Below are 24,454 nucleotides of genomic sequence, written 5' to 3'. Positions count from 1 at the left end.
TTCGTTCGGGTACGTTCGATACTCCGAAAGATGTATTCACCGCCGGAAAGGGAAGATCTAACTTGGCCACCTTGCCAACAGGCCAGCGGTGCATCACACGCGCATATCACAAGCACTGGCCTACATCCCTTACGCGCGACACGGCCAATTTCGACATCGCCATCGCGCTTCCATCCAAAATGGCTATCAGAAAGATCAACGGCAACAAAAAGCGGCAGCCAGTGCCGAAGCAGGACGTCAATACCTTGTCGAACGAGGAGTTTTTTGCTCAAGTGGACGCTGCATGCAGAGAGACAACGAACGCGCCTGATGAGGTTGACATCAACGTTTCCTCGGATGAGGGAACCGTTGCTGCACTGGAAGACAGAATCACGCCCGAAGAGGATGAGGAATCGCTCTCTAAGAATGAGTCGTAAGTTCTTGCTCCACGTCTTTTCCTCAACTCTATTGCATCTAGTTCTTCGCAACTGATCCAATCGACACCACAATGCTAACCCACAACTGTTCACCCGGTTAGTTTTTCAAGTCAAACGACTGGATCCACATACGCCTACGACCACACCAAGCGCCTATACTTCACATTCGACATCTTCGGCCGCCCCATCGCCGCACGCCGCCTATCCGGGTCCCCCCTAATCATCACCCACATAGCCAAAACCGCATCCTCAATCCCCTTCCAAATCATGCCGCTCATCCGCGACGCGACGCCCGCCGAGCTCGCCGACCCCATGCTCTTCCCGCCCATGGTCAGCATCGGCAACGGCCTCATGTCCATCGACGACCTGCCCAGCTGCAGCACCTTCTTCCAGCGCGCCGACGCCCATGGCACGCTGTGGGCCACGTGGGACACGCTGCTCGCCGAGGCCCGCGTCGGCTGCGACGTCGGCTGGCACGAGTGGGTCATGGCGTTCTCGAGCCCGCGCGAGCAGTCGGATGTGTTTTGCGATGCGCAGCGCGCGCAGCGCCTCGTCGATGGGCTGGCGCTCGAGCTCGAAGAGCTGAGGGGAGCGAGGTGGCTGCCGCATTCGTCGTCTGCTGCAGCTTTGAACGAAGAAGCTATCACACACAAAGTGGATTACCGCAATGCTTGTGCGGGAGACGCGGACCGCGAAAAGCAGAACGATCACAATGTCGACGACGAAGACGCGGGGGAGACCGACGATGATGACGACGACGACGACGAATACGACGAATACGACACCGTCTCCGATGACAGCGAGTGGAGTGACGTCGACGACGCGATGGACGAACCCGTTTTCGAGACCATGCTGCGTGACGCCCATGCCGCGCTGGCGCTGCTGAAGAATGTGCGCAGGCGCGGCGGCGTCGTTGATCAGAAGATGCTTGCTACAATGCTGAGGGATGCGTGTGCCGCGGCGGCGAACACTCCATCCTCTTCCTCTTCCTCTGGGCCGCAGCGGTCTAAATCTAGACATCCCCTGCGCGGGTATCTGGATGAGAATGTTGCGACCTTTTTGAGCGATCTTGCGGGTGCTGCTGGTGCTGGGACGGCGTCTGGTTCGGGTAAGGATCAGAAGAAGGCTCAAGATTAGGGATCGGGGGGTGCGGATGATGAGCGGAATCATTATGTGAAGGATTGAGGCGCGTGGTTGGACTACTGGCGTCTGTTTCCCTATGATGCGCTCTCGGATTGGTGTTGGGGGTTCTTGGTCAGTTGGGTTGGGCGGCTGGTTGGTTGGTAGGATGGTAGGTTGGCAAAACACTGGAGGCGTGCGTCGCTCTGGCTGTGTTTTGGTTGCGTTGAGCATGGGCGTGCGGGCAAGGAGTCACTGATTGATATCAATCAGGAGAAGGGGCTTACAGATGAGGTCAATGTAAGTAGGTAACGGTGGTGGATAACCACTGTCCTTCTCTCACACCCGCAAAGAAAAACCTTCCTTTTCCCTTTCACGCGAGGAATTAGGTGGATGTCAGCATACACAAACTACAATCGGGTGTTGAGGATCAAACGTATCTCTTCTGGGATAGTCCAGAACATAGTTTCAGTGCTGGATCAAACATTATCCTTGTACTGTCGTCTGCATTACACATTCACTATCCGTCGACTCCAGCTACATCCAGTTCCTTCCATTTCTTGCAATCAAGCCCAGGATTCCAGCACTCTCCAGCACACTCTCTCAACTCCCACCACCCCACGGACTCAAACTCCACGGCCTCTCACCGACATCCCACTTGGTGGGCTGCGGCCCCATCTCAAACACCAACTCCCCACCGCCACCCACCTCATCATGAGTCACCCACGCACGATCCAGCACCCTCCCATTCAAGCTCACCCCTTCCACCCACACGTTCTCCCGGCTCAACCCCCTCGCCACGATGCGCAGCGCCGTCGCGCGCGGCGTCCCGTAAAACAGGCGCACCGTGACGGCCGGGAAGCGCGGCGCCGACAGGAGGTACAGCGGCTGGCCGGCGACGGGGAACAGGCCAAGGATGTTCCAGATCAGCCAGGCGGGTAGCGCGCCGCTGTCGATGTTGCCTGGGTACCCGGACCGCGTCGGGTTGTAGTATGTGTCGAGGATGTAGCGCGTGGCGTTGACGGTGCGGAAGTGCGATTGCGGGACGTAGTTGTAGAGGAAGGGGGTCAGGAAGGAGGGTTCGTTGCCTGTTTGGCATGGCGTGGTGAGCAAGTTGTGGCCTTTTTTTTTTTTTTTTTTTTTTTGACGCTAACCCCTGAGTTTTCGTTCTCCGCGTTTTTCTTGTTCTCCAAGAAAGACAGACTGTCAAATGGACCACTCACCAGGATTAAACAGCGCGCTGCCCGCATCATTATTGACGCCAACGCTCGTCCCAAAGCCCGGCAAAAACGACGCATCAAGGCGCTTGACAAACGCCTCGTCCCCGCCCATCAGCTCCACCACCTTCGCCATGTCGTGCGGCGCAGCAGCGAAGCTCGTCTCCCACACCTTGGCCTCGTAAATGTCGCCGCCCCAGCCGCAATTGCTACAGTTGCGTGGCTCGTAGCCGGTAAAGTTCCACGAGCCGTCGGCGTTGCGCGCGCCGACGAAGCCGAAAAACGCGCCCACGCCGTCGAGCGTCGTGTTGGCGCCCGGGTTCCACTGCTCCCGCCACCAGTCGGCGCGCTCGCGGTACCGCGCCACGTCTGACGCTGACGAGATGGAGGATGGCAGCTTGGACTGCGCTTGTAGACCCGCTGCGATGCTCCACACTGCAAAGTCGTTTTGCGGGTACTCGACGCCACGGCTCAGGCTGCGCGTGTGGTTGCGCGTGAGGAACCGCAGCCGTAGCTGCTCGTCCAGCGCGCCACGGCCTTCCTTAGTGGCGCCGTCAAATGCGACTGGATCGACGTTGCGCGCGGGCAGCACGTCGGCGTCCTTGACGACCGCGGCATACGCGTCGGCCCAGTCGGCGTCGGACATGTCGAGCTCGCCCCGGCCTTGTGTCCCGTCTGTCGGATAGGAATAGACTGATTTTACATAGGCGTCGGCTAACACTGTGTCGGCGTGTGTACCGCCTTGGACGCGGCCGTTCCAGTTGGCGGCGCGACCCGCGGGGAGGTAGCCTTCGTACTTGAAGATGTTGATGAGGCCCTTGACGATGCGCGTGTAGGTCGATGTGTACAAAACATGCATCAACGGGAGCGTGGCACGGTACGTGTCCCAGAGCGTCTACAAGGTATCAGCTTTTACCCCTTTTCTTTACGGCCATCTTCAACTCACATAGTGATCATCGTAGTACGGCTTTGACTCGTCCGACTCCCAATACGGATTTTCGCCCGTCTTGTCCGTCGGCATCAGGCCCGTCTGATACAGCGCCGAATACAGCATCTTCTTCAACGTCTCGTTCTGGCCCTCGGTGCTGCCGTCGTCTTCGACCGTCACTGACCCGAGCACGCGCTCCTCCCACTCGTTCCGCGACTCCTCGACAACATCCTCGAAGCTCTTGCTCGCCGGCAGCTCATCGGCCACATACGCGCATGCCTGCTCCGCCGACCCGTACGAAATGCCAACTTTGGCCTCGAGCACGGTTTCGGCGCCCGCATCTGACGGCCTCCAACTGAAGAATGCTCCCAGACCCATGCCCGAGCCAGCATACGATTTGACGTCCGTGTAAGAACGTACGACGGGAACTTTGTCGCCGCTGGGAGGAGTAATCGGGCTATAGGGCCAACTCAGCGTGCCGGCACCGTCGACGCGATCACCGGCGCCCTGGAAAACATGTGCAGTGGTGGGCACGAGAGGCGATGTGGACGGCACGCTGAAGTTGCCGCAGAAGTGGAGCGTGTGGATGTCCGGCTGGGGCCAGCCGCCTGTATAAGACGCGCTGCCAAAGTACGAAGGCTGGGATGACGAGTCGCCTCGCACGTGGACGTCGCCGTGGACGTACTTTTGCGAGTAGGATTGGGTTGTTGGATCAAAGGCGGGCAGGGCATGCGTCAAGTCGACAAATACGTGTGCGTCGTTTAAGGCTGGGTTTGCGTCGCCTGACAAGCTGGGCATGCTAGAGCTGCTGTTACTGGCGCCAGGGAAGGTGTAGCGGATAAAGGCCGAGTGGTTGCTCGACGTGATTTCAATTTTGATGCCATTGAGCAGCACCGTCGTGAAGAGGCCGACTGTTGCTGTTTCTTGTGACAATGACCGGTTCTGCCAGTACGTCGTATTATCACCCAAGTTGACGCCGTCCAGAGTCCCCAACAGCGGCATCTGGGAAACCAGTCCATCTTCCAACAATTGTCAATGCCATGTTCATTCCCAAGACACACTCGAACGGTTCGATGGCAGCTTACAGGTTGGATTTCCACCACTGCCGCTAACATGGGTCATACTGACGGCCGTCACGTTTCCAATTGGGCTGTATCCAGCATTGCAATCGTTGCCAATGCCCTCGGGGAGACCCAAGAAGCTCGTGTCTATGCCGGCCTTGACCATTGCCCAAGGCATCGCCGAACCGGGGAACGAGTTGCCGCCTGCAACGGTCGAGCCAGGCGTTGGGCCCTCGACGCCGATGAAGGGGTCGACCAAGTCTGTCAGACGCGCCTGTCCGACGCCGGCCCAGCAGCACAGCAGTAAAGTGGCCGCGCCATTTTCCAAGCTCTTTCTCAATCTCATCTTCCTCTTACGCGCCGGCGATGCTTTGGACTGTGCAGAGGAATCTGGCAAAGTACTGCACCCAGTGGGGAAGAGGGGGGATGTCAAAAAGCCCGGAAGACGCGCCGAGGGGTAAAAAGGGCACGCGGACCAGCAAAGAAACGCGGTATATACTTCATGGCGCCCGGGAAACTCCTCACAAGGTGGGACGAGGAAATGGAAGCGTTTACTTGGCGCGCTTGCGGGTTCCTGATCTTGACTCGAGCCCTGACCTGACCTGCGGCCCGCCCGCCGTGCGGGGCAATGAGATCCGAGCCAAACGTGGAGAAGAACTGAATTGGGGACGGGACAGCCGTATGCAGTTCGCACGGAAAAGAATCCGAGTCCGAGCCATTTCTAACCAACTGGCGCGATGAGTTCGTGCCCGATCCTGAGGGATTGCTGGTCAAGACACGACCGGGATGCCAGTACCACAAGTGCGGTGGTGTGCAGAGCGGGAGGTGCAGTTGAGCGACACAGACACGACGGCGGGGGCTTTACTCAGAACTCGCTAAATCGCAAGGACCACATGCGCCGAGACGTCACCTCGAGCAAACACAACTGCCATTCTCCGCACTCACATGGGCTACTCAAGGTAACTAATCACCTCTCCATTACCGTCGAGCTACGTATACCATATAAGATGACAGCAACGAACACAGCAACGCTAGAGTACAACAAGCAAACAAAAGAAAAGTACATGTGGCTTTTTGCAAAATCCAACTCGAATCATCTCTCATGCTGTCGTTTCGTTCATGCCATTAGGAGAAAAAGAGGAAGATGCTTGCGAAACGCTTTTCAACAAAAGACGAGACGGACAGGAGAGGGATAGGAGAACCAATGATGTCCACCGCCGCACCTCACATCGTCTCTCCGACCTCCTCCCACAGAAGCCGCAGAGCTCGTGTGGCACAGCAGTTTGCCAAAGTCTCCCCCAATTAATAATCCACTCACCCAGAGCTCATCATCTTCTCCACTCGACAGGTCTACTTTTGGTTTGATCCAAAGAGACCGCCGACGAGTGGCAGGCCCGCCACGGGGTTGCCGCCCTTCTTCTTCTCCTTCTTCTTGCCGCCCAGAGCCTCGGAGATGCTACCAAGTCCCAGGCCGTCGAGCAGCTTGTTGATGCCCAGACCACCGAGCAGGCCGTTGACGAGACCGCCGAGTCCGAGGCCGTTGAGAAGACGGCCAACGAGACCAAGAACACCCGACAGCAGCAAGCCGACTGCTGCAATGATTTGGAACAGCGGCTCGGTGAGCAGAGCCCAGAGCGGGTTCAGCTTCTTCTTGGCGTGGGGCATGTCGGCAATCTTCTTCTTTGCGTTGTCGATGCAAGTGACGACCGTAGTCGTGAGCTCCTTGAGGCAGTCGGCCAGGCGGTACTCTTCGGGCGTGGCCTCGCGAGTGCCAGCACGGCCCTTGGCTTGAGCGGCGATGCGGCCATCGGGGTCGAGGCCACGAAGGGCACCGTTGCACTCTTGGAGGATACGGCCAGCTTCTTCAATGAGCGGCTTGACGTTCTCAACGAGCTGCTCTTCGTCGAGCTCGTCGCGAGGCGTCTTATCGGCGGCTTCAATGTACTAGGAGACTGTTAGTCAAGGTTTTGAAGGACAAGGGGACAAGGCTTACCTCTGTGATTTGCTTGCACACTGGCTGCACTCTCTCGAGCGTCTGTTGGCAAATGTTGGCCATCTTGTCTGCCAACTCGGCGTCTTCCTTCTTCTTGCGCATCTCCTCGAGTTCCTCCTCGGTAGGGCCCTCTTCTTCGGGCTCTTCCTCGGGCTCCTCGACAATGTTCTCCAGGAGCGTGACTTCGCCAACCTTGTTGCCATCATTGTCGACGACGTATCCGTTGTCATCAACTTCGAGGCCAACGCAGTGGCCCAAGTCGCCGGCGGTGAGACGACCCATGATGTTGCCTTCTTCGTCGCGAACCTCACCCTCCTTGTTGACACGACGGCCTGACATGGGGTTGACGCGGCGCTCCTTCTCCTCGGGCTCCCAGCGCTCAGCCTTGCCGATGAGATTGCCGTTCTTGTCAACGATTTCACCCTCCTCGTCGACCTTGTGGCCTAGAAGCTTCTTGACATCGCCCTCGACAATGCGTCCGACGATGGAGCCGTCGGGGGTGACGACCAAGCCGTCCTTGGCGACTGTAATGTTGTCGAAACCGGCGAAGGGGCCTTCAGGCGATGTCTCGACACCGTGAGCAAGCTCGGCGCGGCCAATGACATTGCCTGCATTGTCCCAGATCTGGCCCTTGCCATCGACTTTGCGGCCGACCATCGCCTTGGGGTCTCCCTCAGCGACACGACCAACAATGGCGCCGGCAGAGTCAACAACGTTGCCAGCCTTGTTGACGGTGCAGCCGGCGAGAGCAGACAAGTCGTCGGGCTCCTCCTCTGGCGCCTCCCAGCGCTCAGCGTGGCCCTTGACATTGCCAAACTTGTCAATGATGTCACCGTCCTCGTCGACACCCAAGCCGATGAGCTTCTTCGGGTCACCTTCGGTGAGCTCGCCAACAACGTTGCCGTCAGAGTCCTCGACCTTGCCGCCTTCGACGACACGGAGACCCTCGAGACCAGCAAATGGACCCTCGGGCTTGGCCACACGCTCGTTCTCGGGAATGAGAATGCAGCGACCGACAACCTTGCCCGTGTCGCCGTGGATTTGACCATTCTCATCGCAGCGGCGGCCAGCCAGCTCCGAGATGTTACCCTCGACCAAACGACCAACGGGTATGCCATTCTCATCGACAACGAGGCCTTGCTTGTTGAGAACCTTGTTGTTGAGAATCGACAGGTCAGGCTCCTCCTCGGGCTCCTCTTCTTCAAGAGGCTCGGCGTGGCCCTTGACGTTTCCGTACTTGTCGATAATGTCACCGTCTTCGTCAACCGCAAGGCCAATCAAGCGCTTAGGGTTGCCCTCCGTGATGTAGCCGACAATGTTGTCGTCCTCATCGGCAACCTTGCCATCCTCGACAACGCGAAGACCCTCGAGGCCGGCAAAGGGGCCCTCAGGGCGACGCTCGCGCTGGTCCTCGGGGATAAGCTCGACACGTCCGATCAACTTGCCAGAGTCGTTGTAGATTTCGCCATTCTCGTTGAGAGGCCTGCCGGCAACCTCCTTGACGTTGCCCTCGACGAGACGGGCAATTGGTGTACCTTCTTCACCAATGACATTGCCAGCCTTGTTGACGGTCTTGCCGGCGAGGAACGACAGGTCGACGGGCTCTTCCTCGGGCTCCTCTTCGGGCTCCTCTTCGTGCCAGCGCTCGGCGTGACCAATGACGGAGCCCTTCTTGTCGATTATATCTCCGTCTTCGTCGACAGCACGTCCAACGAGCTTCTTGGCGTCGCCCTCGACAACAATGCCAACCGTGTTGCCGTTCTCGTCTTCAACCTTGCCATCCTTGACAACGATGAGGCCTTCGAGTCCGGCGAAAGGACCTTCCTCTTCGCCCTCTTCGATCGGCACAGTCTGGGCGCGACCAATGACGTTGCCCTTGTTGTCCCAGAATTGGCCTTGGGCATCGGCAGTGGCGCCGAGCTTGGAAATCTTCTTCGCATCTCCCTCGACCAGTTCGCCGACGGTGACGCCATCGTTGTTGATGATCTTTCCAGCCTTGTTGACCTTGAGGCCTTCGAGGATGTTGAGGGGCGGAAGCTCGGGTCCGCCTTCCTCGGCGGCTTCTTCAACGCCGTCAACGGCATCTTCGCCCGTCTTCTCGGCGTCGTCCGCGGCTTGCTCAATGGGCTCGCCGTCTTCGTTGGCGAGTTGAGCTCCCTCGGGAATCTCTTCATCAGCATCGATCTCCTGGGGCAGAACGCGGACACGGCCGATGATGTTGCCGTCCTTGTCCAAGACCTCGCCCTTGTCGTTGAGCTTCTTGCCAGCGCAGTCAGAAAGTTCGCCCTGGACGAGCTCACCAATTGCGTCGCCATCCTCGTTGAGGACTTGACCCTTCTTGTTGACCTTGAGGCCTTCAAGAATGTCGAGATTGGGGATGATTTGCTTGGGGCCTTCATCGACTTCGCCTAGGCGTGAAAGAAGTTCGCGAGTAGCCTCCTCGGCAGCCTCGCCAGGAACGATCTCGACTCGACCAACAACCTTGCCGTTGTCGAGGACTTCGCCCTTGTCGTTGATGGTCTTGCCAGCAGCCTTCTTAAGGTCGCCCTCGGTGAGCTCGCCAATCTCGTCACCCTCCTCGTTGAGGACCTTGCCCTTCTTGTTGACCTTGAGGCCGTCCAAGATGCGCAGGTCGAGGTTGACCGGGTGGAGTCTCTCCTGCAGAGCCTCGGCGGCGCCATCGGCGAGCTCGACCTTGCCGAGCACGTTGCCCTCTTCGTCGACAACTTCGCCCTTGTCATTGACATTGAGGCCCTTAACCTTGTTGATGTCAACACCAGATTGGACCTGAGCAAGGACATTGCCCTCGTCGTCGACAATCTCGCCCTGAGAGTTGATTTCTTGGCCCTCGAGAGCAGAGACGCCAGGAAGGTCAGGAACTTCGTCTTCAACCTGAGTCTTGGCCTTCGAGACTGCCTCGCCCGTCTCGTCCAGACCGGACTTGGCGGACTTGGGGGCGGCACTTGGGGCAGTGCCAGCGGTAGACTTGGCCCTTTCAGTAGCGGCGCCAACAGTCTTGCCAGCCTTGCTCGGGGTCTCCTCAACCTTGCTCTTGGCTTCTTCGGGAGCTTCGGTCTCGGGAACACCGTCCTGAAGATCTTCGAGAAGACCCTCAGCGTCGGGGTGAATCTCCGCGCGGCCAATGACGTTGCCATTGTCGTCGAGAATCTCGCCTTTTTCGTTGACGGTACGGCCGCGGAGTTCTTCAATGTCGCCCTCGGCAATGCGTCCAACAAAGTCGCCTTCGTCGTTGAGAATGTCGCCGGCATTGTTGACGGTGAGTCCCTTGAGGATGGAAAGATCGGGACCGGCAGAGGCAGCGCGGCGGGCCTCCTCGGCCTTCTTCTCGGCCTCCCTCCTCATCTTGTCGATGGTCTCGGGAAGGAGCTCACAGCGACCAACGAGATCGCCATCATCGTCGAGGATTTCTCCGTTATCGCCAATGGCGTAGCCCTGGAGGTCTTCGGCATCACCTTCCACGAGCTTACCAATCTGGTTGCCCTCCTTGTCCAGGATGCTGCCGTCATCCTGAACCTCGAGGCCTTTGAGAATGGACAGGTCGGGTCCTTGGGGAAGCTCCTGGCCAGTGGCGCCCTCGGCCGTGTCTTTGGCCTGGTCTGCAGCGCCTTCGGCCGAGTCCTTGACGCCGTCGACGGCGCCCTTGGCCTTGCTTGGGGCGTCGCTGGTTGCTCCCTGAGCAGTGCTCTTGGCGCCATCAACTGCACCACCAGCCTTGCTGGGAGCTTCGCTGGTGGCCCCCTGAGCGGTATCCTTGACGCCATCAACCGCTCCTTGGGCCTTGTCGGGGACGTCGCCAGTAGCATCTTCGGCAGTGTCCTTGGCGTCGTCGGCGGTGTCTTCAACGCCGTCAGCAACATCGCCAGTAGTGTCCTTGGCATCGTCGGCGGTGTCCTCAACGCCATCAGCAACATCGCCAGCAGCGTCCTCTGCCTCCTCAGGCAGGTCCTGAGCCTTTTCTGGGAGATCTTCGGCAGTGTCCTTCACATCTCCTGTAGCTCCTTCGGCGGTGCCCTTGACGTCGGAGCCAGCATCCTGAATATCGCTGGCGGCACCCGAGGCGGCCTTGGATGGGTCCTTTGCCGCCTTGCCAGACTTTCCAGCGAGGCTGGAGGCACGACCAGCGAGGTTCTTGGCACCAGACAGGACGCTGCCGCCCCTCTGCCTGGCACCCTCGCCGGTGCTGCCAGCCTTTTCCGAGACATTGGCAGAGTCCTGAGCCGACTCTGCAGTGTCTTCGGCCGTGTCCTCGGCCTCGTCGCCAAGGTCACCAGCCTTCTCTGTAGCGTCGTCGGCGGTGTCTTCGATGTCGTCGTCGTTCTGGTCAGCACCGCTCGTCACATCTTCAGCCTCCTGGAGAGGCTTGGGATCCTGCTCTTTCAAGTCACCGGTGGCCTCGGACACCTTGCCAGTGGCTTCGTCGCCAGCATGGCTGGCAGCTTGGCTCGCCTGCTGGGGGGCGTCTTCGGCAGTGCCCTTGAGGCCCTGGGTCTTTTCAGAGAGGTCGTCCGTCGACTGCTGGAGTGGGAGATCCTGCTTGTCGTCGGTCTTCTTCTCGCCGAGCTTGGGGGTCCTCCCTGACTGGGGCTTGCGGCCAAGCTTTGTGGGAGTGCGGGGGGATTCGGTAGCTTTTCCGGCGGCAGGGGAAGGCATGTTGGTAGGTGGTCGTAACTTTCGTGGAGTGGAACGTGAAGTCGTAGAGGAATGGGAAGATGGTCTAGTGGGGGAGGGAGGAAAGGAATACAATTCGTAACTTGGGGGAGATTTTGGAGATTTTGGCATGCAATGGTACAATGGGAGGTTGGTGTGGGAGAATAGATGTCGAGGCAACTAAGCCAGGCCAGGCCGGGCCAGGCCAGTCAAAGGTTAAATGCATGGTCGAAGGGACGCGAAAAAGGCGTCCGCGGCTATGACGTAGGCATGAGAGGACCTGTCTGTTGGCTGAGGTGGGTGGAGGAGGGAGGAGAGGTGGCTCTGGGCATGGCAGGGTAGCTCGCGCCTCAGCGATAGCGTCATTGGGAAACTTGTTTTGGCCATCACGTTACACGCTGGCGGGCGTCGAAGGCGAATGGGGAGCGCACATTGCGTCAGACGGCGAGGGTCGAACGGGCTGGTGCAGGAGGCCTGGCAGCTGGTAAGACGGGAGCTGTGGCTGGGCATCATGGATGGCGACAAGCAACAAGACCAAGACTGGCGACCATCGACGATTCGCGGGCGGGAGCGGTGGTGGAGCAGCGATCGGTAGTAGTTCTCGAGGGACCCGACGTGAGACAGATGGCGACGGCGTCAAGACGCGTTGGAGGAGGAAGAAGTTGAGCCCGCACCTCATGACATGGTGGTGTGGCGGCGACAGCAGGTATCATCCCGGTCGCTGGGTGCATAAACCGGATTGGGTGCACCGCACACTAACAAAACCTGGAGTTCCCGTTCACATCTCTTAGGTTGGGCTGTACTACGGAGATGAGAAACTGCCATGCTGCTGAACGACATGTAGTGTGTTACTGTGGATGGACATTGACGATGGGTAGGCCATGAAGATTGATTGACGTTGAATAGAATTAGAATTGCGAAGGAAGTTGGAACGCCAGCCAGCGGGAGCGACAGCCACTTACGCCACCAACCGGCCTGTGCCTGTGCACAACACCATACCATTTCCTCCCTCTGCTCCCAGAGACAGACAATGTTCTCTTGTCCACCATCTCCCGTCCTACCCGCCTCATCGAATCAATGCTTCCCGCGTCCATCAATGGCGGCTACCTGCAGCTCCCCTTCTTCCAAGTCCCCTAAGGGATGCCAAAGCTTGACACCATCTCCAGCCGTGAACTGACCGCCGCGTCGTCGGCCTGCCCGTCCCAGCTCGGAATCTGGGCTACACCATCCGCTGCACGCTGCACACCCCGTTGGTTGCTTTTTCTTCCTCTCGTGAGCGACGCTGTCGTGAGCAGGGACCACCCACCTTCGCCCGCCGTCGATCACAGAAAACGGCTGTCAAAGCTGAAACCGGACTGTTTGCCTTCTGGATTTCTCCGCCCGCAACATGCATTCCGACATCCCAATCTGGTTTGCTCTCGGCTTTTTGTGGGCATCTACTAAATCCACCCCTCTACGTCAACTTCCCATGAACACCTTACCTCTTCTTTCTCTGCTCTACAGGATTTGGTCAACTGCATCTATTTCGACTCCGTTCGAAACGTCATTCACCATCAACCTCGTCCAACAAGTCGCTCCTCGAGCTGGTTACCTCGATGTGGGTCAGCACCCCTATCCATCCTATGATCAATGCCGTCTCCGCAATGACATCGTGCAAGCTAGAATGGATGCAAGGACAAGAGGGACCGACTCAACATCTCAACTTGCATCACCTGTCTCTAAACCAGTCCAGTCTGACATTCGACGACTGCATCACCTGTCAGATCCGTCCAAGCAAACCCGACGTGCCGCCTCGACTGCAGCTGGCGAGCATTCGGCCAGACTTGAGCTAACCTTGGTCCGAATCCCTAGGGATGCACCATCTACTCGATCCTTTGCATCCGACTATTTCCACCCGTGCCGACCTAGCCAATCCCGTCAAATTCGAGCCATCGTGCAATTGCTAATAGTGAGGATAGTAGTGTCGAGTCAGGTAGGCGACGAAAAGAGTAAAGCGCGTAAATGAGGCTCTTCGGTAAATCTACCCTTGGGATCCATGGCCTAAATCGTGCATCACGGGAAAAAAAAAAAAAAAAAAAAATTTGGAGCTCGCAGCCGCCTCTTCAACTTCCAGCCAAACATTTTTACAAGCACTGATCAATCTTCTCGCTAGCAAAGATATATGATCATGCAGCTCTCGCTGGCGAATGGTCTGCGACGCAAGAAAAGTGACAGCCTTCCTTCTAGATCCCGCCGCGCAAACAGATGATTTTCGCGCAACACCTCTTATATTGCCTTGTGCTTTCAAACTCTTCAAATCTATACCAGCAGTGTAGCGGCATCTCTTCCATGGCGATGGATTCGTCCAACGGTGCTGCGTGTTGAGCACCTTGATGATGACCTTATCGTAAGCCGCGGAAAACGGCGCCACGGCAGCGAAGCCGATCGCAGGCGCCCGTCCAGCCACAACCTCAACTCCATTCGACTTGCAAACCAACGGACAACTGCGGCGCAGAATGGATATTGCAAATCATGGCGGGGAAGAATATATATGTAGGTGGGATAGCCAAGTAGTCTCCGTCTTCCCGCTATCTTGTCTCATTGCTCAACCCCCACTTCCGATCCCTGGTCGTCTTCTCTCGAGCTGTACTTTCAGCGTCACAGCTCCAGTCAATCAGGCATTGCATTCGCAACACATTCCTCAACTGGATTCCTGCTTGTCCTATCCATCCGCTGCAAGTCTGAAAGAGAAAATACCTCGACCATGGCGACTCCGCGCATAACATTCGAGCCCAAATACATCACCTTCGACTGCTACGGCACTCTCATCGACTTCAACATGTCGCGCATGGCACGCGAAGTCTACGGGCCCAAGCTATCCCCCGAAACGCTCGAGCGCTTCGTGCACCTCTTTAGCGGCTACCGAGTCGACGAAGTCATGGGGCCCTACAAGCCCTACCGGGACGTAATCCTCAACTCACTGCGACGCACATGCACGCGACTGTCCATCCCCCACGACGCAGCCGTCGCCGAAACCTTTTACGCCGCGATCCCGTCCTGGGGCCCCCATCCCGACGTGCCGGCCGGCCTGTCGCGGCTGGCCAAGAAGTACAAGCTGGTGATCCTGTCCAACGCGTCCGACGACCAGATCATGAGCAACGTGGAGAAGCTGGGCGCGCCGTTCCACGCCGTCTTCACGGCGCAGCAGGCGCAGAGCTACAAGCCCCGCATGCAGGGCTTCGAGTACATGTTTGACAAGCTTGGCTGTGAGCCTCAGGATGTCCTCCATGTTAGCAGCAGCTTGCGCTATGATTTGATGACGGCGGAGAGCATGGGGATTGCGCACAAGGTTTTTGTCAGGGGGAGGAAGCACGAGCCCCCGACGCCCGAGTATAATTATTATGAGGTTGAGGATATTGGGCATTTGGCCGATTTGCTGGGGTTGTAGGGAGGAGAGAGGTCTTGTCTAGGCGTTGTTGTGAGTTTGGGCCGCCAATGTCGATCCATGTCTTTTCTTTTGTTCGTCCAAAGTACTCCGTGTCTTTGTCCATTCTTCTCACAATAAGCAACCAATCAGGGGCCATGTGGGATATTTGTGTCGAACAACGTTGTCTCTTCTCACTTGCCATCATCTCTGGTATTTTTGATCACATCTCAGCTCCACCCTCGCAGTACTCCAAGGCAGAGGCATCATGACCAGACAATTCATTTCAGACTACTCTCAAACAATGCTCCCACCAAAGCACGAGATTCTCTATCAAAAAAGACCGACAAAACCAAGCGACAAGCTGGACCATAACGCACCATCTTACACCCCAACCAACCCCCATCACTCCACACCACCCCTCTACTCTACACTCTCCCCAACCCCCTCCCCTCTCTTTACCTGCGCCTCCCCCTCACCACCCTTCCCCCCCGGCACGCTCCGCGCAACCGAATACCTAAAAATCATACTCTCCATGATGCGCGACCAATCATGCACATCGAGCGAGTTCTGCAAGTTGGCCCGCACGACCTCGTTGCCGCGGCGCACGGCCTCGACCTCGTAGCGGCGGACGGCGTCGGCCAGGGCCGCGGCAGTGTGCGTCGGCATGGCCGCGATTTGCTGCACCAGCTGCGCGCAGTCGAGGATCGCGTTGTTGAGGCCTTGGCCGCGGTCTGCGGGTTGGTCTTTTGTCAGGCTGTCGGGTTGCTGCGACATGTGTTGTTTGAGGAGGAGAGGGAAGAACGGTAGAGGTAGGTAGGTGGGTAGGCACTTACGCGGCGTCATGGGATGCACGGCGTCGCCGGCAAGCGTGACTTTGCCGTGCGCCGGGTGGTCGTGCCACGGCTGCGACGGCCAGTACGGCAGGTAGTTTGCCCAGGCCGGCGCGTCGTCGGGCACGGCGCGCGTGATGCTGCGGAAGACGTCGCCGAACTCTTCGCAGCGCGCCTTCAGGTCGCGCATGATGTCGGCGCTGCTCGTGTATGTGAGCGGCCCCGATTGCCGCCAGCTCATGAGGAACAGAAATGTCCACTCGGCTGGGTCGGCACTGCTCACTGCGTCGTGTGCTGTTGGGCATTAGCTCTGTGGATTTGGGGATATGTTTGTGTGTACCTGGAAGGGGGAAAAGGATCAGGGGAAACTGACTTGCGAACCACAGAAAATTGCCATTCGGATGCAAGGCGCAGGTAATCCGTTCGTGCAGAGCTTGCAGCTCGCGCACCTTGTCAACGGGCAGCTTGATCAAACTCGTCGCCATGACAATGTCCGAATAGGCCAGCTTGCCCTTCTCGGGGCCGAGAAGGTACTCGCGTGTCGGCGAGTGCGCGCCCTCTGCTCCCACGAGCAGCGTCGCCGTATGCTGCGTGCCGTCGGCAAACGAAGCTGTCACGCCCGGCCCGGACGTTGCGTCGATGCTGACAAGTTTCTTGTTGTACTGTCGTTCTCAAGTTAACTTCTGTTTTCTTCGTGGCTGATGGACGCTTACCCGAACATCAATGCCCGTACCCATGACGCGGGCAAACTCTCTCCTGCGCAATCGCAGATAGTAAGGCGAGTCGATTTTGGTCATAAGCTCGCCCGTGATGCCGTTGAAAAAGGGAATAAAGGCATCGGGGGATGGCAGGAACTTGTCCACTTGGGCAGAGATAATCTTTTCCTTTGTCTCTTTCGGTAGACATTCGTCAAGTGACGTCTAACACCGGCACTGTCAGAAAGATGGTCTCCATCAAACAAACACGTTTGAAGAGGAGTTGGTTGGCTTACCTGGGCCCAGTAGACGCCAAAGTTCCAATCGCGCGGACGCGAGTCCAAATCGGGGTCTCGCTCGAATACTGTGCATTTGATGCCTGCCTGTGGCATTCGTCAAGCCTGAGTCGACTCGTCCAATCCCCAGTCCAACGAGAGCATCACGAAGAAAGAAAGAGAAAAAGCACAAAAGGACAGACGTCGACCCCTCTCGCTTACCTTTTTCAGCCCCTGAGCTATCAGTCTCCCGCCGGAGCCTGATCAAAGACATTAGCAAAAACCCAGCATCGATGGAAGATGGCTGCTTCGACCTGCTCCGATGACCATGACACTTATGTCCTCGCTAAGACTGCCCATGGTTGCGTTTGCTCGGGAAACGAGGGGGTAATTGGCAGACTTGTCCAAACTTTTTTGCGATTATTTTCTTTTCACGACCAGGACACACGAAGGCGGGGAAGCACGCGGAATATGTGGTGTACATGGGCAACCGGGACGGACAGGCGACGACGTGGTTGACGGTCTCACCACCCGAATTTCTTGCCATGAGCGCGCGCACCATCGATGGCTCCGCATGCTACGTGACGCACTGGTCCTGCGAAGCTAGCTGGCTAGCGGCGCGGAAAGGCTGCCGCGGGTGGTGTTGCATGGCTATGGCGGGCCGGGTCGCGGGGGCTTCAGCGCAATTCACATCACATCTGCTGTAGCCTGGCCTCCGGCGGAGCCTGGCGACGGACCGTGGTGGTGGTTCGGATCCGGGTGGTGGTGATGTTCGGAGACTCGGAGACACGGCATGTCCCTTTGTGTGGCCCCACAAGTTTCTGGCGGACCTCATCCCCCATAGGACTGTGCCAGGATGCGAGTCGTTGTCTTCAGCCCCCAGGCCGTAGAGGGTAATGAGTGGCGCCTTTTCTATTCTTCGAATGTGGAGACGACTGATGAGCCTCGTCAATGGCAAACAGATGTTGGTGCCTGCCTTGCTGTTCCTATTGCTGGCTTTGCAAGTTTTGAGAGTCGAGATACAGGCTGCCTCGGACCAGTCCTTTGCCGCAAGAGGAGAGGAAGACTCGGAGACTTTGGGACCAACGATCAGCAAAGGCTAAGTTGTTGATCGCGAGTCGTTTGGATGATTTGAGTCTGTTTTCTCCCGTCAGGTCCCTTCTCCTTTTCCGTCACGTGCCGGGAAGAAAACTGTTCCGTTCCGAGTTGAGCCGGCCGAGTCCAGCCTCCCTCAACCCAAGTCCAGTCCCGTCCCGTCTGCGTCAGACCGCTCAGACCGCGACGTCAGGGTGCCCGTGCTTGGGTACGATACAGGTATGTTGCATCCAAGACCATCAATTTCGGTCAGTTGCCGCGTCCATGACCACCACCAAAGGAGGCGACATGGAGGCAAGACAAAGGCTGTGAACCAAGAGCCCGTAGGATGCTGATGCGCAAGCCCTCCAGTAATTCAGCCTCATCCGGGGCCGCTGTGGTAGGTCAGTCTCTACCAGCCAAGCTTTCTCACTGGCCACGGCGTTATTGTTGTCTCATCGTCATCAGCGAACGAGATGTCTTCTGGCACCGACTGTGGCCGTGAGGCCTTGACACTGCCACGAGCGCGGCACCGTTATTGCGCGTCTCTCGTTTGCCACGGACCACCTTCAGTCACCCTGGGGAACATGAAGTCTGCGTGCTTGCCCTTTTAATTGCCCATCACGCTGCTCCTCCTTGCTCTTGCAAAATATTCCATCTCCAGTTACGAACGTCCCGAATCCACACCTTATCCAATTTTCCTCAAACTTTTGAAACGACTCCCTCCGTATCCCTCTCTACGAAGCCACTCCTTCAACATGCGTACCTCTGCTTTCGGCCTCCTCGCTCTCCTGAGCATAGCCTCGGCCTCTGAGGTCCACCACGTCCTCCGCCGTCCCCACGGCGACTCTGCCAACGTCCAAGCTCGCGACATTGTCGACGACGTCCAGTCTGTCGCCAGCGACGCAGATTCGGGAGTCGGTGCCGCTGCCACGGGAGCCGGTGCCGCTGACCCGGGAGCCGGTGCAGCTGCCACGGGAGCCGGTGCAGCTGCCACGGGAGCCGGTGCCGCTGTCACGGGCGCTGCAGTAGACGTCATCAGCGTTGCCAGCGACGTGACGAGTGCAGGCGGCGACGCAGCCAGCAAGATCACCAGCGCTGCGGGCTCTGTCGGCACCGACATCAACTCTCTGGCCAGCGGTGCCAGCGCCGACATCACGTCCGACCTCAGCAAACTCCTCTCCGGCACCAACATTCCCAGCAGCCTCCTGTTCGAACTCGCCAGCCAGACCAACCTGCCCGCCGCTGCGTCTTCGGCCCTCGAGAGCATCACCGGTAGCCAATCTGCTGCCAGCGCCTCTGCTTCCGCTACGGGTTCTTCTGCCAGCGGTTCCTCCTCGGACTCGAGCGCCTCCGCTTCCAGCACTGCCGGCGCTGTCCCTGTCGCTACCGCCGCCGTTGGTCTGACCGGTCTTCTTGGTGTCGGTGCTGGCGTCCTCATGGGCATGATCTAAGAGGTGGATACCAAATTATTGATTGACCGGTGGCCATGTCCTAGAGGGACCTAGAGCAGCTTGACGAAGACCGAATGCACATACACATACCTACATACCTGAATTTGCTTAATCACTTGACTTGTACATGTTGGATTTGATGGATGGATGGATGGATGGATGCCTTTTGTATTATATCTCTTCTGCATTTTTCCTGAATCATCAAGATAGCCCATCATCTGGATCTCGAAACCAATGGCGTAGGCAATGTTGCAAGTAAGCAGCTTAATCTGAGCCGAAATCGAGACAACAGACGAAATGATGTATTCTGTGCGAATTCAGTGCCGGCCGTGGCTGTTCCAGCATCTGATTCTTCCTATTTTCCAATACTATGTTCTCATGTACGTGCTGCGAGTGTCGTCCGCAGTCGTGGTTGCTAATTTGGGCTTAGCGTCGCCGGCTGCTTGCTGCATGTGGGCGGGCGCCACTACCCGACTGCTTCCAAGCAGGGAGCCTGATCCACAACAACCACAACAAGCCATGAGGGCACCAGGCGAGCAGCGACAAGATCTATTGCTTCGTTGTCCATCTTTGATTGCCTGTCATGTCGGATATTGTCAGGCGTCACGAGCTCCATCTTTCAGGCTCTCTATAGCCAGACCCCCCGGAGCATGGGGAGCCCCCGAATGCGGATCCCAAAGTGCAGACGTGCCACGCATCTTATCACCAAGCGTCGGAATTCTTGAGAACAATTACGACGAGCCATGAAGTCGCCAAGCGAATAGTACCAAATCCTGTCGCTTCAGTCTCCGTTGTGGATTGCCTTGTCCACCAGTCATCTCATCCCCCGGCACCATGAGCTCTTCGGATTGGCTGCTTCGATTCCCACCCGGGACGGTGATGCTCTTGTCTTGCCGAACGCCAATGTGACTCTGCATCCCCATTCGGTCTCCCAGATTAGCCTACATGCACTTCAGCCCCGCGATCTTCATCATCTGGGTTTGAGGCCTGATCATTTGGTGCTAGCAATGTTCAGCCTTGCTCAATCACTTTGGTTCATTTTAAAAGATCAGACTCCTTCTATCACCTTGGTCGATCAAATCTTCCAAAGTTCCGAGGCAAATCTGCGGAAGAATGAGGAGTCCGATTGCTAGGGCTAATGAATGGAGGCAGGAGCGATCACGACAAGATGTGGAGCAGCAGCCTGAGGTAGAGCTGGGTCTTCTTCGCAGCAACTCAAGTCCAGCCCCAATAGGCCATCAATATTCAAACTTGCATTCGCCAGACCATCCAACTTTCGAGGTTTGTCCGCTCCCTTCTTCGTGATGGGAACATTGTCTTACCGATTTGCCAGCACGAATTCGGACACAGCCTCCGGAAGGTGTACCCAGGTGATAACCTTGATGATTTGAGCCATGGATTCGACTCATTGAAGAACAAGGGTGATTTCGGATTGCTCGCGTCTTATCATGGTTACGACCAGAACTCCGGAGAATTCGACTTGGAACTTCCAGAAGACTTTACCTGGCACCGTTGTCTCAAAAGTCTCACCGAATCGCTACGAAAAAATTCCCATGCGGATTTTGAGTTCATCGGGATCTTTTCTGAACAACCTATCCGCATATCAGATGCCCTGACCGTTGTGCAAAAGTTTTTGCCATCAAGATTCAGCGTCGTGCAATGGGTGATCTCCATGTGGAAACACTTGGTAATCTTCGAAGCGGTAAACGAATGGAATCTTTCACCAAAAGATTACAAGGAACTCAGCGATGTTTTGGCCCAGCAAAGTGCTCATCATATTTCCCCTTATGAAAAGGCCAATGTGAGGCGGCAATCGAGGCTGTGGGAAGCGAGTTTGCCCTCCCGTGGACCCCAGAACGGACCATGGATAACTACTCGAGATGTTTTCACTTTCGAATATCCAACCGAGAGGACGATATCACCCTTCGTCTGGGGTCTCTCCATCTACGTTTTCAGACCTTTTGCAGAATTTCCCAGGAGAGAACGACTCAGCATCTGCTTATTTCACCAACTGCCCAAGAATTCTCGCAAGATCCTGCTGCTTGTGCAAGATCGTCAGGCTCTTGGAGAATTGCCCAAAGCAGACACATGGCATAGTGAGGTGATGGGAATTGCAAAATCTGCGGTGGAACGCATGCGTTTGTGCTACATCGATTTTGTCAAAGAGATCTCTAATGGTTTGAACGACTTGGTATGTAAGCTGCGGATTCTTTGCTGTAAAATTTGACACTTATGACTGACCCCAGGACAGGAAATCGATGGTCGCAAACGTCCTTCCGGAACCAAATTGCAACATCTGTTGCATCTCGAGGACTGCAGAAGAACCGCACTTCTAACCTGCCAGGCGAACACTGAAACCGTAAAACGACTACATGAGTATCTTCATAAGAACTTGAACACTTCGTTGGTGGACGAATATGCCGACCACCTGTGTCGCATTAAAAGTATCTCTGATGACCTTGGGTACTTTGCTGCGAAACTGGAGAGCCTCGCCAAGGATCTCGAGCGGATCCACAGGACGACTAGAGAACAGCTGGACCTGGTTCAATTACGGCGGACGACGGTTCTCACTTTTCTTGCAGGGCTTTATATTCCAATGTCTTTTGTCTCGGTAAGTAGTGACATTCGAACAGAGCTGCGCCGGCCGCTGACGATGTGCTTGTTACAGTCTTTTTTCGGCATGAACATCAACCAACTAGACCCCGAGGTATCCTCATGGAGTAATCAGACATTCATCGACCCTGCAGATGCCAACAAAATCCTTGGCTTCAATGTTACAGAAACCATAACGCGAGGCGGAGACCAGTCTTACGACCTGGATCTCTTTTGGAAAATATCCGCCCCGCTAACTTTCGGCACCATCATTCTCCCGTTGATACTTGGTGGCACCTTCCGTTGGCTGTACCAATCCATATACAAAACGCGCCACATGTGGCGCGTTTATGTGGCCATTGCAGCCTTCATGTACGTGTGGCCCTCATCGCTTCCGCCCGATCCCATGATGGTTCTTTCGAGTCTGTGCAGGATGCCACATTGAAATTTCTGACCAATTTGATTGCAGCATCTCGATTCAGGGCACTTTATGGCCCTTTCAAGCCGTTCTTCCCACCGTCATCGGATTTATCTGCTTACTTGGGGCTTTGGTGGTCTCGGCGGTAGATTCCGCAGGTCGTGGGGGGTGGAAAGCCCCTTGCTACTGGGCGTTCATGTTATGTTTGTGGATCGTCATAACCATGGTCAAGGGTTCTTTTTTCACTGGCGTTGGCGGCACTAGTGGGCTAGCGGAGCTACCGAGGCAACTGGAAACGCCTGGCGGACATGAAGGATCTAGGTGCCCTGTGGGCTTTGGTCGGATTTGCCTACTGGGTCATACTGATGGTAGTATGGTGGCGTAAACCCGAGTGGTATCCTTCAGTCAAGAAATAATTGGAAGGCAAGGAGCACCATCTGTTCTTTGGGAGTCGCAGTCACACACGTGGAAGGGCGGGCTGTGCCGAGACGAGTCGGGCCATGTGCGAAGGGGCCCCGTTGGAGGCTGAGTTTGAGCGAGAACAGGACCGGCTGCGCGTGGTTGGCCTAGCTAATGTAAGTAGGTATGTACCTAGGCAATTGACGGGATGCATGGCGGATGGGGAAAAGAGGAGTAGCGGCGGGCTTGCGTGCAGGGTGCCAAGCGGCCGTTGGAAAGCGGATGGCGTTGTTTGCGATGGTCGATGGGGCCGGGGAGATTGGAGAAATTGGGTTAGGGGAAGAAGCGTCCGACGAGGTGAAATGGTGATAGATGGGTTCCTGGAGAGAGGGCGGGGGAGGGGGCGGGGGTGGGCAAGGTGGTGTTGCGGGATGTACGCCGCCGCCGCCGCCGTCGCCGCCGCCGCTGCCGTGAGACCTGCCGCATGCGGTAATCGGAAAGGTGGACGGCATATATCAAACCACTTTATGGTTCTCCGCATACGACGGCCCCTTTTTTCGTTCGCCTTCCTATTTGAATCGTCGGTCGTGGTTGAGCTGGAGGACCCTGACCCTTGGCTTTGCCGACCAATGAGAGCAGTCGCAACACGAATTAGCAGACCGCGGGGGGTGCATGAGTAGGTACCAGGTAGTATAGTATTAAGGGTCAGACGGATAGTTCGGTCCGAGCTGCGGTCGACGGCGCCGTTAGTGGAACTCCTCCTCCTCCGCCGCCGCCGGACAGGCAGGCAGGCAGGCAGGCAGGCAGGCAGGCAGGCAGCTTGCACTGTAAACCTAAATGGCATGTGAAACGACGTCGTCTTTCTCGCTCGGATTCAAGAAGCTAGGTGCTCGCGTGCAGGGACCACCTGTGCAGTACGTGCAGGTTTTATATCGTTGTTTGCGAATGCGGCCTTGGACACGGTCTCTTCGGCTTGGCCGGTCAGATTGGCGTTTCATCACGCGGCATCATGTCTGCTCTGGCGCAGCGGCTCTGCCAGTACCTATATATTTAACGGCAGCTTGCAGTGAACGACGCCACAGACGTCGAGGCGAGGAAGGCAAAGACGTGTGCGAAAGCTCCAAAGGGGACCAGTGCATATCAGGCGGCTGGTACCGGGACGATCGGAGCGGAGGTTAGGTAATCGTGAAGCAATTCAGTTTGGTCAAGCAGACGGCCAAGCTGAGGGACGGGGCGCGTATCTTTTCTAGAAAGCGGACGAGGCGCAGGGGCAGGCGCGCCATGGCGCATGCAGTGTTGCCAAACTGCGGAATTTTAGAGCAAAAAATTAGATAATGGGAGCCTAGGTCGAGCGAGTCGGACAGCTTGGGAGGGCATGGTGGCGAGAAGGGCGTCGGACTCAAACTTCCAGTTGACTATGAGGCCTCGTGAGGTTAAGCATAGGTAGGTACGGTACCTGGAGAGGTAGGGTAAGAAGAGACGTCACGTGCGAGGGCGATGACGAGGGACAGCAACGGAACGACGAGAGGCGACGGACTCATTTCGGAGAGGCGGAGAGGCGGAGAGTCAAACGACATGACGCGACGCGGAGATGTAATGTGTGAGGCCTAACTGACTGACATTGCGAAGCATCAAACATCAGACAGTGCAATTCCGTTGCGGTGCAATGCAAGCCGAGGGAGTCCAGTGCGGGTTACGTCAAGGCACAGTTAGAGAGAGAGAGAGAGAGAGAGAGAGAGAGAGAAAGTGAATAATAGCTGGAGTAATGGAGTCTGGCTGAGCGGGCCAATGGCATGTGTCTGATAAGGGCCAGCCAAGGTTCCACGTCGAGAATATCCAGTACGTAACTGCCCTAAGCCCACGCCAAGGCCCAGTCAACCTGTCACCGTCACTCATTCACTCACTCACT

General features: G+C 56.8%; 10 protein-coding genes across 10 annotated transcripts; 5 read left to right on the top strand and 5 right to left on the bottom strand.

The window, feature by feature from the left end:
- Positions 1 to 179: 179 nt before the first annotated feature.
- Positions 180 to 1,553, top strand: IWZ02DRAFT_490186 (uncharacterized protein; the record flags this gene model as incomplete). The annotated part of the gene is made up of 2 exons (XM_066769643.1): positions 180 to 412; positions 518 to 1,553. The coding sequence occupies 2 exons, from the start codon at positions 180 to 182 to the stop codon at positions 1,551 to 1,553; spliced, it is 1,269 nt and encodes a 422-aa protein (XP_066622966.1).
- Positions 1,554 to 1,972: 419 nt separating this feature from the next.
- Positions 1,973 to 5,559, bottom strand: IWZ02DRAFT_450451 (glycosyl hydrolase family 92-domain-containing protein). Its single transcript, XM_066767468.1, has 4 exons — positions 4,766 to 5,559; positions 3,699 to 4,699; positions 2,759 to 3,647; positions 1,973 to 2,623 (listed from the first exon to the last, which is right to left on the bottom strand). The coding sequence occupies exons 1-4, from the start codon at positions 5,085 to 5,087 to the stop codon at positions 2,139 to 2,141; spliced, it is 2,697 nt and encodes an 898-aa protein (XP_066622965.1). The 5' UTR covers positions 5,088 to 5,559; the 3' UTR covers positions 1,973 to 2,138.
- A 455-nt stretch (positions 5,560 to 6,014) lies between these two features.
- Positions 6,015 to 11,677, bottom strand: IWZ02DRAFT_253365 (uncharacterized protein). Its single transcript, XM_066763215.1, has 2 exons — positions 6,735 to 11,677; positions 6,015 to 6,685 (listed from the first exon to the last, which is right to left on the bottom strand). The coding sequence occupies exons 1-2, from the start codon at positions 11,532 to 11,534 to the stop codon at positions 6,092 to 6,094; spliced, it is 5,394 nt and encodes a 1,797-aa protein (XP_066622964.1). The 5' UTR covers positions 11,535 to 11,677; the 3' UTR covers positions 6,015 to 6,091.
- Positions 11,678 to 11,996: 319 nt separating this feature from the next.
- Positions 11,997 to 12,596, bottom strand: IWZ02DRAFT_253411 (uncharacterized protein). Its single transcript, XM_066763216.1, has one exon. It carries the CDS (start codon positions 12,402 to 12,404, stop codon positions 12,078 to 12,080), a length of 327 nt encoding a protein of 108 aa, XP_066622963.1. The 5' UTR covers positions 12,405 to 12,596; the 3' UTR covers positions 11,997 to 12,077.
- Position 12,597: 1 nt separating this feature from the next.
- Positions 12,598 to 13,848, top strand: IWZ02DRAFT_253491 (uncharacterized protein). Its single transcript, XM_066763218.1, has 2 exons — positions 12,598 to 13,416; positions 13,560 to 13,848. The coding sequence occupies exon 1, from the start codon at positions 12,790 to 12,792 to the stop codon at positions 13,405 to 13,407; it is 618 nt and encodes a 205-aa protein (XP_066622962.1). The 5' UTR covers positions 12,598 to 12,789; the 3' UTR covers positions 13,408 to 13,416; positions 13,560 to 13,848.
- Positions 13,777 to 14,991, top strand: IWZ02DRAFT_253467 (HAD-superfamily hydrolase). The gene is made up of 2 exons (XM_066763217.1): positions 13,777 to 14,878; positions 14,959 to 14,991. Exon 1 carries the CDS (start codon positions 14,146 to 14,148, stop codon positions 14,827 to 14,829), a length of 684 nt encoding a protein of 227 aa, XP_066622961.1. The 5' UTR covers positions 13,777 to 14,145; the 3' UTR covers positions 14,830 to 14,878; positions 14,959 to 14,991.
- An 8-nt stretch (positions 14,992 to 14,999) lies between these two features.
- Positions 15,000 to 16,968, bottom strand: IWZ02DRAFT_490182 (uncharacterized protein; the record flags this gene model as incomplete). Its single annotated transcript, XM_066769642.1, has 8 exons — positions 15,000 to 15,015; positions 15,323 to 15,539; positions 15,642 to 15,932; positions 15,979 to 16,300; positions 16,352 to 16,558; positions 16,630 to 16,716; positions 16,831 to 16,868; positions 16,923 to 16,968. 8 exons carry the CDS (start codon positions 16,966 to 16,968, stop codon positions 15,000 to 15,002), a joined length of 1,224 nt encoding a protein of 407 aa, XP_066622960.1.
- A 1,472-nt stretch (positions 16,969 to 18,440) lies between these two features.
- On the top strand, positions 18,441 to 19,136 carry IWZ02DRAFT_432735 (uncharacterized protein; the record flags this gene model as incomplete). The annotated part of the gene is made up of 1 exon (XM_066766237.1): positions 18,441 to 19,136. One exon carries the CDS (start codon positions 18,441 to 18,443, stop codon positions 19,134 to 19,136), a length of 696 nt encoding a protein of 231 aa, XP_066622959.1.
- A 930-nt stretch (positions 19,137 to 20,066) lies between these two features.
- Positions 20,067 to 22,258, top strand: IWZ02DRAFT_253230 (uncharacterized protein). The gene is made up of 3 exons (XM_066763214.1): positions 20,067 to 20,417; positions 20,470 to 21,327; positions 21,388 to 22,258. The coding sequence occupies exons 1-3, from the start codon at positions 20,250 to 20,252 to the stop codon at positions 22,171 to 22,173; spliced, it is 1,812 nt and encodes a 603-aa protein (XP_066622958.1). The 5' UTR covers positions 20,067 to 20,249; the 3' UTR covers positions 22,174 to 22,258.
- Positions 22,259 to 22,603: 345 nt separating this feature from the next.
- IWZ02DRAFT_432733 (uncharacterized protein) lies at positions 22,604 to 23,389 on the bottom strand (the record flags this gene model as incomplete). Its single annotated transcript, XM_066766236.1, has 3 exons — positions 22,604 to 22,712; positions 22,738 to 23,022; positions 23,067 to 23,389. The coding sequence occupies 3 exons, from the start codon at positions 23,387 to 23,389 to the stop codon at positions 22,604 to 22,606; spliced, it is 717 nt and encodes a 238-aa protein (XP_066622957.1).
- Positions 23,390 to 24,454: the final 1,065 nt, after the last annotated feature.

The sequence above is a fragment of the Phyllosticta citriasiana genome (genome assembly GCF_038021145.1).
Source record: "Phyllosticta citriasiana strain CBS 120426 chromosome Unknown IWZ02scaffold_6, whole genome shotgun sequence".
Taxonomy (NCBI): Eukaryota; Fungi; Ascomycota; class Dothideomycetes; order Botryosphaeriales; family Phyllostictaceae; genus Phyllosticta; species Phyllosticta citriasiana.
Note: the sequence above shows the minus strand (reverse complement) of the source record. Positions and strands in the feature narration are given on the sequence as shown.